Source organism: Poecilia mexicana, unplaced genomic scaffold, assembly GCF_051168715.1.
Source record: "Poecilia mexicana isolate PSO_F unplaced genomic scaffold, ASM5116871v1 scaffold_2, whole genome shotgun sequence".
NCBI lineage: Eukaryota > Metazoa > Chordata > Actinopteri > Cyprinodontiformes > Poeciliidae > Poecilia > Poecilia mexicana.
The window spans coordinates 16,215,652-16,228,499 of record NW_028263371.1 but is presented as its reverse complement, the minus strand read 5'-3'; the positions used below and the strand labels follow the sequence as shown (position 1 = coordinate 16,228,499).

Sequence of the window (12,848 nt, the reverse complement as noted above, 5' to 3'; positions counted from 1 at the left end):
AATTGTCCTGCTTTTGAGGCAATTAAAGGCGCAACTGCGCAGCCGCAATGAGTAGATCAATATAATTCCAATTTAAACCTAAAAGTAGTTTGTCTTCAAAATAGAACCTGTTGTGTGAGTAAATAAATATTTGGTCTGACGTTTTTGCACCTTTAACAGGTACAAGAGGAATACCAGAACTTGTCAAAATTAGGAGAAATGTCAGTTCTCTAACGTAGTGCTGAACTTGTATGAAAAAAAAATCTCTTTATATACCAGCAAAACATGGACAACATTGTCAAATATCTTGCTTTTACATTTTTGAAACTGCACATTTTAGAACTGCTGGCCACAAATTCACAGCAGAGTTTTATTTTGAAGGTCAGCGCCGGACGTCGCTCTCTTCTCATATCCGCAAAACTTGACGTAACGGGCACACTGAGAGGAAGACGGGGCGCCGTTTGTTGGGAATCTCACCGCGCGACAGGGCACGGCACGGCAGGCTTTGGGGAAGTCGGTGTCCCGCTGAATCCGCGCTTCCCACCTGGATATAACCGGACGCACGCGTGGCGGAGAAGCGGAAAATTATGGCGACGTTGGGACCGGAGTCGGCTCGCCCTCCCCTCGCCCAGCTCGGATCTCCTCCGTCTAACCAGCCTCACGTCGGCTGCGCGAACCTGCCTACCAACCGGGGCTTGGAGCGCGCGCTGGAGGAGGCGGCGGCCAGCGGTGTGCTGAACCTCAGCTGCCGCAAGCTGAAGGAGTTTCCCCGGACCGCCGCCAACCACGACCTGAGCGATACGGTGGAGGCAGGTACGGTGCTCTCCGGGTTGTAATTTCTGAATTGAAGGGTCCTGAGAGATGCCACTAGTAGCAGGACTGCAGCGTTGGGATACACTGTTTACTGCTGTACTTACTGCGGTGACGTTTCCGTTATTCATAATGAACCCAGACATGTTTTCACCTGAAGCTGCAAGGAGAGAGAAGGCGTGTGTGCTTTGGTCCTATGTGCATTTGCAACTTTTGCAGTTGTGCAATGAGTGAACACGCCGATTTAAGCCTAGTAATTAATGACCTCGTGGGAAAATGACTGAAGGTCCTGCAGAAGGTTTATGCTAAACAGCAGTGGAAGTGGGCACTGGTTGCTAACAGTGGGCCTTGAGTGGAAATCCCCACCACTTCCTTCCTTTTTTTTTTTTTTTGTCCATGTCCAGTTGTAAACAGGGACGGGAGGCATCAGGGACCCACACAGCGTCACATTGTTCTGAAAACAGCTGCTTCATGTGCACAAGTTCGTGTGTATCAAGCAGTTCTCCCAAAAAATGATTAGTTGCATCTTTTCTGCAAAGCTGCTCCCATTGATCCCGAAAATGTATCCCCAGCTCCATATTCAGATCTACACATTTGTAGGGATGCACCGATCCACTTTTCTCACTTCCAGTATCGATATCTGAGGTGTATCAGCTGATACCGATCTGATGCAGAAATCGGATCTAAACTAAAACATTTCTTTTTTTTTTTTTCAACAGATCTTCATGTATTGAATTAGACATTTGTTTGATAAATCCACCCATTGCTTCACAAGCTTGGTCCAACATCCAATGTAAAACAAATAATAAGGAAACTGACTAAAGCAATAGGTTGACTAGTTTGGTCAAAAGTGTAAAAAAATAAACTGCAACAAACCTTCTTTCAAATGGTTTGTTGCAGTTTAGCAAACCATTTGTTTCAAATGGTTTGAAACAAATGGTTTCAAACCATTTGTTTCAAAGCAAATGGTTTAAAGATCTGGCAATCTTTAAAGCAGATCTTTTAAAGATCTTTAAACCATTGGGCGCATTGTCACCAATGTCTAATCTAGAATTTTTCTCCGATACAGATATTAATATCGGATTGCTGCCTCTCATATTTAGCCTTGTAAAATATGTTCACGCCTTTTTGAACTCATCCATGTTATTTTTCTCATCACTTTAAGGGAGTGACAATTTTGTCCGTCCTATTTTGCAAAATAACTCAGATTTTAAGCAAAACGTCCTTTTGCATCTCGCCACAGATTTGTAACTGGATTTAGTTCTGGACTTTGACTAGGCCGCTCCAACACATGAATTTCCTTTGTTCTAAACCGTTCCACATGTTTAGTGCCATTGAGCCCCTCCAGATCCTCCTCTCCAAATGGGTTTTTCTTCCAGCTGAGAAGAACCTGGGGTCACCGCGGTGAGATAGACCACGGGTCACCAACCCATTTGCAATTAAGCGCTACTTCACCAGCTTTGAATGATACTTGCAGTTTATTTTTAAATGTATCACTTGATTGATGTTTTTTGTGTCGCATTAGAACAGCTTCGAGGGGTTACTGGTGTGATCTTTGGGGTCAAAGGGCACTGTGTTGGTAGGACTGGGCATTTATCATGTCATTTATCGTGACACATTTACTGTATGACTTTCAGTCTGTCGTTGTCATGATAAATTCCAGTTAATGCTGTTTAAATCCCCCAAAATCATCTGCGTTGAAATTTTTTAAACTTATACAATTAATTTCAATGAGAATATTAAAATATTTCAATAAATTTAAAAATATGGTAATATACAGTTACTGTGTGCAGTTTAGTGCCACAAATCAGGCTTTTTTTATGTGACTAAAGGAAAGTATTGCAAATGGGAATGTTTTCCTGGAGCAGTATTCGTGTTAGTGGGGCTATAATTGGTGTGACACACAGTCATAGCCAGACTGTTACCAAAAAACAGGAGTAATAAATAGTTATCACTTTTAGCATTTTGCAATAGCACAACAACATGTTGCAATAAAACTTTATGTGTTGGTTGTCCTGTCGCAATAAGCAATAAATGAATTGATCGCATGATAAATGAAAACAAATTCAATCATATCCATTTGCATAGTTTATTGTTTATCTTTTTTCTCTCTTTCTGTTTCTCCTGAAAACTGGATGACAAAAGTCTTTAGTCTGGTGCTTTGGTCTCAGCTAGACCTTTTTTTTTTTTTAAAGTGAAGGACAATTTTAATTACAGACACTCCATAATTCATTGTATTTGTTGTTTTTATTTATTTATTTTGGACATTTAAAATATCTCCCAGATTCAGTGTTAAACATTCATTAGAATTTAAAGTTGAGAATCCGTTACTGAATTTTTATGCCTTTACCTTCGTATTACTTGAAAATGGTCTGAAAACAACAATATTATAGTTTAGCGCAATCATTTCTGGGACAGCAGAATTTGTGATTGTGACAGGTGAGGGAGCTGGGATTAATGTGCAAAGAAGAATTTTTCATAAAATCAAGAAAATTACGTATGTCGACTCGGAGGCTTCTGCAGATAGCGCTGTGATACAGACTGCTACAGGAGATCCTCCCTACACTGCCATCAGCATCAGTGATTTTTTTTTTTTAAACTGAATTTAGCTTCGTTTAGTAACTAGCAAGCAGAAATAACTTTTCTCAAGACTAACTTAACGAAGCAGGTCGTGCTTCCTCATTCCTTTTCTGCGAAGCAGAGCCTGTAAAGAATGGGGGAAGAAAAAAACCTGCAACAGCTCAGTCACAACATTGCTCTTTAAAAATCTTAGCTGCTTCAACATTTCCCGCATGTCCCATAATGCAGATTTGTTGCAATCCTGGTCAAAAACTCCTCACAGGAATTTATTTTAAAAAAACAAACAAAAGAAAATCATTCTAATTGAATTTAAAAACAGATGTTGCTTTTCCGAGAAGCAAAACAAAATGAAATTCCTCTCCTCCCCTGGAAGCGCTCCGCTCCCCTCAGAGCTGCGCAGACCGCGCCGTCATCAGCTGTGGAGCTGCTCTGACTTTATCTGAGCGCTCTGAAATGAAGCGCGGCTTATGTAAGACCATCACGGCCTGATAACAGAAACCGGACGGAGACTTGGGGAGGTGAAGTAAAGCGGGTGAGAACGTGACAACTGTGTTCGTATAGCTTAGCCGGTTCGTTTTCTTGGTTAGAATTGTGACGCCTTTGTACAGCAAATTTTCATCTGATATTTGCTTGTTTTCAGCTGCAGCAAAGAATGCATTGTTTTGTTTTGTTTTTTTTAATTACGGAGTCTTAAATCCGGATCAGACCGCTCTGTAATTACTGACCTAAGTGCTAAGATTTGCTTGCAGGAAGCTTCCCTGCAGCGAGGCCTGATCCGGATCTCCTCCCCCCCCCCAAGCCGTCGTCCAGCATCTTGTGATGCCTCATTCCTCACAAACCGATGGGAAAGCTGAGCAGGGAAACATGTCGCCAAGCAGACTTCTGCAGCCTCCAGGGCACAGATACTCGCATGCTTGGTGTAACTCACACCTAAACAGGAAAGAAAAGGTATGCGACTTGAAGCGAGGCCTGAGAAAAACGAGTGAAAATCTCTCTGATCACATGGTAACTGAGACCAACCCCCCTTCTGTCACCCCACACACCCACCGATGAAACAAAATTAGCAGAGAAAGAGCAGAGTGAGTCACCGTGACCGACGCACACGTGGGTTAGAGGGGGCTCGTGCTCGCAGACCTGCATGCATAGAGTTCAACTTTAGTGCGCAGAGAAGAAGCTGCAGCGCATGCATGCAACTGTCAGCAGCAACACAAGCCTCGGCTTGTCTGGAAACACGAAGTAGAGCTGGCAACTTTAAACATTCCTCCCACTGAGTCCTTCTGATCAGCTAAATCAAGCTTTGCTTGGTGGCTAGGTGGGCAAAACTGAAAGGAAGTGTGGAAATATGAACTGTAGAAAAAAGGAGGAGATATAACCTCTTTCTTTAGCTGCTGTTTGGCCTATTTCTTTATAGAAATTATAATTATTAGGAATGCACCATATGAAAACTTGGTATCCAGTATTGCTGTTACAGCCATTTACCCATATCGGTTATCAATAAGTGATATGGGTAAATCGGTTATTGGGTAAAAATCGGGTTAAAGGGTAAATGTTGTACTTTACCTTTCTACACAGTTACCGTTTTTAATATCAGCTCATGTTTTAAAAACATGACTGACATTGGCTGATGCTAGAGGTGCAGAAAAAACGTAATTCTATAAAGAATTGAAATTCCTGATCATGGGAACAGTGAATCGATTCAGAATGCTCAAAAATCAATTGTAAAATGCATTTTACACGTGCGTTGTGTTTGAGTATGCCGCACATCGCTTTACATGTCCACTCGCCCACCGTGTGTATTTTCAATAATTCTTTGACTATTATTATTTTTTATTATTATTTAAGGAAAAAACATCAAAGAATTACCAATTTGGTCCTGAATGCGACCCATTTTCTCAATAGTGGAATGACAAAAAAGAGTTCATTTGAGAAAAAGTTTAAAAGTTAAGTGTCCAACACTGAAAGTCTCCTTGTGGTTCAACGACAGACACACACGAAGCAAGACTTCGGATAGAAAATGAAAAGAAAGATTGGAAACTTTTTCTTCAACTCTAGCTCCATAAAGTTTTTGCAGCGCTCTAGTAGTTGAGCATCAACCTCTCAGGTTCTGTGCAGTCACAGGCGTCGCTCTCTTTCCTAGTCAGATGGTCAAACATCCTTATATTTCCCACAGTTTTGCTCATAAATGAAACGCCCCGTCTGGTTGCTCCGATTTACACCGATGATATTCCTGTGGTTATATTTCTGCCTCCAACCTGAGACTGATGTGAGCTCATATATCTATGAGAACAAACAAAAATCACTCTCCTTCTCATGCTCGCACTCGGCCCAGTGTCTGCCTTCACTGTGTAAGTGGCTGTAAATGAACCACTTATAAACGGCTCTCTGGTCCTGATGCATTTAGAATTGAAACACTGAAAACACACAACGCATCCATAAAATACATTACATGCTGACATGGATGCACTGCTCAACTGTTTCCTGTCAAAACTACTATTCAAAAAAAGGTTAAAAAAATCTGTAAAAATAAAATTTGACCCATTAAATTACTTTAAGGACTTTTTCCAGTAAGCTACCTGTCTTGCACAGTTGAAATAAAGAACCATATGTTTACTAGACTGTTAATCATTTACAAGTCAATACAGTTTTAATGGACAGTGGTTTATAAAAAAGTGAACCTGTGAAACTGCAACATTAGTGTGATGTCTGTCAAATTTGGTTGCACCTTGCTTTTCCGCTAGTGCATCTAAGAAAAAAGATAAACACACAGTGCAACTACTGCAAACCATTAGTCTACAGCTGTAAAAAAAAATCTTAAACATTAATTGAAGAGACATTCTCAGATGTGATTTTCATACTGTACAGCTTGACTAAGTGTAATTTCTTGTCTAAGTGGTTCTTTCAGCAGTGTTGGATGCTGTGCCTTCAGAGGGTTCAGAAAGGTTTGCTCCCTTGCCCTAAATGCACTGGACTTTCATCATGAAAAATTGAAGTCTTGAGATGGAGAAAACATGGAAATCCCTTCATATCTGTTGGAGGAGCATTACTTGTACTTAGAAAGCAGACGCTCTGCTCCCAACCATAACACCCGGCTATATTTGGAACCTAAACCTCTTCAGAAAACCAGTTTTTGACATCATGAAAACCTCAAATTGCCTGTTTTTTGTGTCACGAAATGGGTTGGGTGTGGGAACACCGGGCCTTTTTCCCACCTGATAGTCCGGTAGACTTGGTTGAGATGCGGAGCTGCTGTGGTTCACTTTCACACTCCTCTATGTCAAACAAATAAAATCCTTTGAAAAACCTGTTCACCTCCTCATCTGTGGAGGTGCTGCACCAAGAACCACTGAGCACAACTTCCTTCTTCACAAAATGGAAACAAAAATGGAGTGGCGTCAGATTTTATAGGAGTTCTCTTCTGTTGTTGGTAAAAGACCACGATGCGTTTGTCAAGCTAGCGCTCGACTCTTGGATTTGTTTAGCTTGTATTTACCCAGAATGCCCCCTGTGGTAGTCCGCTTTCTGCTTTTGGAGCGATCTCCAGTCCACTTAGCGTTGACATTCAAACTACTCCAGAGTTCACTTCAACTAAACTGAGACACACACTTTTAGAGGGCCCAGAGATCTATGTTGTGGTCTGCATCAGAGTTGAATTACATTCACACCTCCCCAAATGAACCAGACCCTCTAGACAAACAAACTAGAGTTTGAATAAAACGAACCAAACATGGCTGGTGGGGATGCACATGTAGTGTGTCATTAGCAGATGTAAATCCAGTTTAGTGACATAAAGTGCTAGTGGGCAGGCAGTCTGGAGGCCCTGAGTTTTAGGAGTTGCCAGAAACTCTTGACCTAAATGGTATCTGTGGTGTCCAGGAACAGAAAGGTGTAAGGAGGTGATTTCCAAAAGCTGCCCGACCGGTCAGTCAGCTCCCACATGTGGTGGTATCAGCGCAGGAGCAACTGCCAAGCTGCTCAGGTTATCATGTAAACAGGAGAGTTCTGGGGAAGTCCAATGATTCAGTCTGCCAGATAATCATCTTCAGGAACGCACCGCTTTATGAATTAGTTTGAGTCTTGTTGTCGATTTCTGCTAGACATTCTTACACTTTTAATATTTTTTGGGAACACACAAAGCCCAGAGCTGAAAATAATCTAGACTTCAGAGCAATTATTCATTCTTACAAATCAGCTGCCGCAGGTTCCCTGGAGCTCAGTTTGACTCGTTTTACATTCCTCTTGGGAGGCGGTGAGCTCAGATCGGCTGTTTGTTTCGCCAAAGATTACAGTCATCTCTGCATTTCTCACCAGATTTCACAAATTCTAGTTTGCAGATGCCGTGTTTGACCAGTCGTTTCTCTGAAATCCACTTAACATCCACTTCACCTTCAAATAGTTCCTTTCCAGAGCTGCTGCAGAGGAATGGAAACAGAAACTACCAGGTGATTTTCAGTTAACAGGGTCGCCTGCTGTTCAGTCATATGTACGGTTATTACTGTCAGTTCCTCTGAGCAGTCAGTAGTTATTTACAGTGTTACAGTGTGTTTGTTTTTGTGTCCTTTTGGAGACCAAGTGAGCGCATATGTGTGTGTGCGTGTGTGTGTGTGTGTGTGTGTTCCCATTAGTACAGCCGGCAGTCTGTTTCCCACCACATTCTCAGCCCCAGACAATACAGTACACATTTCTGCAGTGTTTGGCAGTTTTTCATTGGACACATTCTCATTACAGTGTGTGTATGTGTCGATAGAGGCCGTATCTGTTTTGTCTGTCTATGGGACGGCTCAGTTCACAGGCACCTAAAACACTTGGAAGATTCTTGAGTCCAGTTGAAGATTTTCTGGTCTTTTCATACCTCCGTAGTGTATTGTGTTTATTTGTGTAGTACCATTTGTCATGCTGATGCACAGAAATTTCCCCACTGAGGAACAAATGAAGGATTATTCGACTTTAAAAACGCTTGCTTTTAGGGGTGCTCCAATTGTCTGGCTGATTGGTGTCTGACTTGCCAATACCGATTATATTTTTTATGACAAAGTTGCTAAGTTGGCAACAGTGGGGTGACTGTTGTTAACGACATGCTAGCAGATGGGTGCATCTCTCCTGGCATAGCAAAATGGGGCAGTGACTGATTTGTAGAGGTGGGGAAGATCGGTGGACCGTTGATTACCCAAAATTAAGGAAATTGAGGCCCATTTCTTGGTGCACCACTGCTATTTTGAGTGTGAGCATATCTGTGGCTCATACAAAAATATCTTGCAATGTAGATGACGGTCTGATCCACTGAGAATGCATTCAGAAAAGAGACAAAAATGTGCTGGTTTATATAGATTTGGAGTATATTTGAGTTCTGTTTATTTTTATTTAGTATCAACTACATCTGGACATTAATTGTTTCAACTACCCTACTAGGAAAAGGTATTTAAAGATGCATCTTCATCGGTTGAAGGCATGTTAAAGATCCTGAAGGGTGAGACAAAATAAAAAAGTGGAACTGATAACAGGGTTCATTGGTAACAATCCAGTGACAGAAGTAATTCAGTGGCATTCTGATCCTTTTTAGTTCACTCAGTCATACGGCATCATAAACCTACGACCAGCAGTTAATGGTGTTGGACAGAAGCAGTAAGATGTCAACACTGTGTGTTTTTCATCTGTATGGACAGACGCCCAATGTGCGCCTGAGGCGGATAATCCTCCCATGAGTTCACCACCCTCACTTCTTCTGCCACACCGCTCTTCCTTCCCTTCCTTTTCCCTACACACAGACGTGCGCGGACACAGGAAGCGGTGGAGTTTAAGGAATGCGTTGGATAGAGGAGAGGCTATCCGCTTCACAGTTCCCGCCACACCTGAATGTAATGACAGCTGGCACGGAAACGAGCACCCTTGGTAACTCACATCCTCGTACATCGCCGGTGAAAAGGTTAGACCCTCATTTGGAACCTGTAAGGTTGGATTTGAGCTGTTGTTTCTCCAAGTCGCCAACCTCTACAATTTCTAAGCATTAGGTGCAGAAGACAAAGTTCATATAGATTTTTTGTAGTCATCGGAGATTAAAATGATATTTGTAGGGCCTCAATCAATCAATCAATCAACTGATTAATCAACCAAGTTTATTTGTAAGGCAGTTGTTTCTTTACATTGTAAAACCACAAAAATACAAAGTCATAGAAATTAATATAACAATTGAATCGCCAGATTTTGTCAAGTGGCATCGTTACACATCAGAATGTTTATTAATGTTTCATTGATTATGTTTTAAATAAAAGCAACTCCATCTCATTGGTGGGGCCCCTGTTGGTAAATTTTGAGGGTGCAGATGGCGTGACAAAACACTTTAAAATGTAAGACAATGTAGAGCCAAAGCTACTAGGCGTTCAGACTGTACATGTATCCAAACGTTTCACCAGCCCTGTAGCTGCGCAGTAACCCAACTGCTTTGTTCTGCTTGTGAGTACAATTTATAGTCGGTAAGAAAATACCGACTGCTGGAGCTTTTCCATTGGCATGCAGTGTGAGTTGGGACGTGTTGCCTGACCTTGAACTGTGACCTCGTGATGATGATCTGGTAGCGGTCCCTGTTGATTTCATCGTCACCTTAAACCTCCTCCTATTGATTTGTGCTGCTAGGGTCTGTAAGGGGGGGAGGTCGGCGGCTCATGCATAGCGAATGAAGCCGCTGAAGGAGCGGCTAATGGAGCGGGTAATGGCTTTCCCTCAGAGGAGAGAACAGCTACAGAGAACACCAGACAGATGTGATCTCATCTGGACGAAGAAGAGACGAAACCTAAGAAGTCCTGTCGGACCGGACAGACTAAAGTGCCGAACCCGTCTAAAACATTACAGCAAGTGAAGACGGAAAATTATTTCGTCGGTTGGCGAAAGTGTTTTTCCTATCTTTATGATTCGTCTTTCCAGTCAGAATTACAGAAGGAATTTGATTAAAACTGAGAATGTTTATCTTGGATCAACCCTACTGGCACTCATGGTGATTTGGAGCGTCATAAATATGCCCTTGTCCTATTTATCACAGATGAGTAGAAAAAAAATGAGGTGAAGGCCAAGATTCTGGCCCACTCCCCCCTGTCAAGTGACAGGAAATGGCCGCTCCCCATCTCATTGTTTTCAGGAGTCTACAGCTCAGATGTCTTCCTGTCAGACACACCAAAGATCTGCAGCTCAGGCCAACCAAACATGCTTTTCACCGAGCAGGTCCGGCATCGGGATCACATCAGCCTCATCATTTATGCACATCGACGATGGGAACTGAAAGAGCCGCTATGCTAATCTGCTTTTAAATTTAGCTGCAGCTATGCTGCTTTAGCTAAATTGTATATTTAGCATGCCATGTTTAGTCACAGTGGTAATCGTTGTCTGCAGGAGTAATGTTATCCTTAGGGCCTGGGAGGTACTAAGCCATTCATGTTCTGACTTTCCCATGAGAGGATATTTCTCCAGACCTAGAGGAGTTATTTTTATGTGAGGTGAAAGATGTTTAAAAAAACTAACAGGCAGAGTGCTCTTATTTGTGAACTTAAATGAACCCAGACTTGAATGGCTGTGATTTGAAAGCCACAGTTTCACAGCCAAAACTCAAAAAACACGTGGCTTAGACTAGTGTGTTGTCTGAATTCAACTAGCTGAGGTGGATGTCTTCAAGCTGAGGTGCTCAAAGTGTGGTCCTGAATTGCACATACACAATATATTTTTGCCACTCAGACACTTGATGCAGATACACAATAAGAAGGTGATGCATTTCAAAAATGTTGTAAATTAAAATCTTCTTGAAATAGAAAGCATTAACATTTTATCCGCTTTTGCTTTTACTTTAATAATATGTAGGACCACAAACATCCAGTGATATTTACTACAAAGCCAACTTTGGCAAGCCCATTAATTAAACTTGGCAAAATAAAGGTTAAGCAATATCATGCTCTAGTTGTTAAAAAAAAATCTGTAGAGATGATCAACCCAACAAATTAAGGATATGGTTGTTGTTTTTTTTTTTTAGCTGGATATACACGCAAAACACTTATTTTTGTTTGTTGCAAAATCATAATTTCTATATCACATTTTTTACAGAAATTAGACTTTTTCTACAGAGATTGGACTACTAATAAAAGTTTTGTAGTTGTTTTTTTTTAAGGAAAAAATAAAATTTTGCGACCCTTGAGTACCTTCAATTAGACATTTTTGGCCCCCGTTATTAAATCTCCTAATAGCTTTGATTTTGTGCAAATTACCCCATTACAACACACCCAGTTCACATGATATCTGCTTTGAAAAAATAAAACAAGATGGAATCTTAGTATTTTGTGGAAATTTGGGTGCTTTTAGAAATATAGTAAAGTCTTTGAATCTGCAGTCGGTGCAGAAAAATTAGGTTTTTCATGCTTGCCTCACTCTACGGCGGTCTTGACTCTAGTGAGCACAGGGAGCTGGTGGAGCGCTTTGTGGCAAAACAAAGGAGATTATTGTAGATCTCAAAAGAAACACGGTTACATCAGACACCGTTTCAATCACAGGAGAAGTGGAGATGGTTGAGGAGTATAAATACCTCAGTGTTCACCTGGATGAGATACTCAACTCTATATCTGATAGCAGCTTTGGCCTTCAGGCTTCACACATTCACACCGTGGCAATGATGTCATGCAGAACATTACATGTTTTGAACTTTTCCATCAGCAGATCTCTGCTTTCATATTCGGCCTATGTTTTTGTCTGACATTATGGCAGTGATGTGGTGAAGTCAAATCTTTTGTGTTTGGGCTTAAATTAGGTCTTGCTCTGTGCAAAGAGCAGCCAGTCTCTCTCCAGTTGCTCTGTGGAGCAGAAATACTGGTAAACCAAGCACACATCAGACTTCTTTCACATTTATGGTTGCATTATTTTAGATGACCCACAGATATAAGGACTGGGCTACAGTTCACACCTGGCATAGGATCCTGTAGATTATGCCAGTATCAATATATTACTTGAAAATGGTCTCAAAACAACAATATTATCGTTTGCCGTGATAAGTACTGGGTCAGTTTTATCGCTCAGCCAGATTTCTTATCCGACACGGTTCGAATACATATTAGAATGCCAAGCTGATGGAAGTGGACTACAGTGCAAGGCATTATGGGTAAATACAAACTAAATAAACGTGCGTGTCTTGCGCTAGCGGGAGAAATGGCTTGTGATCTTTAACCAGTGACAAAAGAGAAATCTTACCACTGCTAAAACCTGATGCCACTTTATTCTTGCTTACATTTTGTGAAGAAGGAATTTGTTCTGAGGTTGTCGTGTTGTTTCCTTCAGTGGTTCTTGGTACGGTGCCCCCACAGGCGAGGAGGGGAACAGGTTCCTTAAAGTGTTTGGTTTTGTTTGACACAGTGCAGTGTGACAGCGAAAATGTAAGAACTGACACAATTTAGGCCCCCAATTGGATGGAGATTAGACCCTCAGGTGTAACAACCATAGACGTCTCACTTGTCTGG

The 12,848-nt window shown here is 41.5% G+C and overlaps 1 protein-coding gene across 4 annotated transcripts in view; it reads left to right on the top strand.

Moving 5' to 3' along the window:
• The first annotated feature begins 390 nt into the window (after window positions 1-390).
• lrch1 (leucine-rich repeats and calponin homology (CH) domain containing 1) overlaps window positions 391-12,848 on the top strand; it is a 67,764-nt gene continuing 55,306 nt past the window's right edge. For 2 of the 4 annotated variants that reach the window (XM_015007661.2, XM_015007659.2), the window contains exon 1: window positions 391-792. In XM_015007661.2, coding sequence (XP_014863147.2) covers window positions 567-792 — 226 coding nt within the window. In that variant the 5' untranslated portion in view covers window positions 391-566. The remainder of the gene's footprint in view (window positions 793-12,848) is intronic. The other 2 variants (XM_088011909.1, XM_088011906.1) reach the window with 1 other exon arrangement.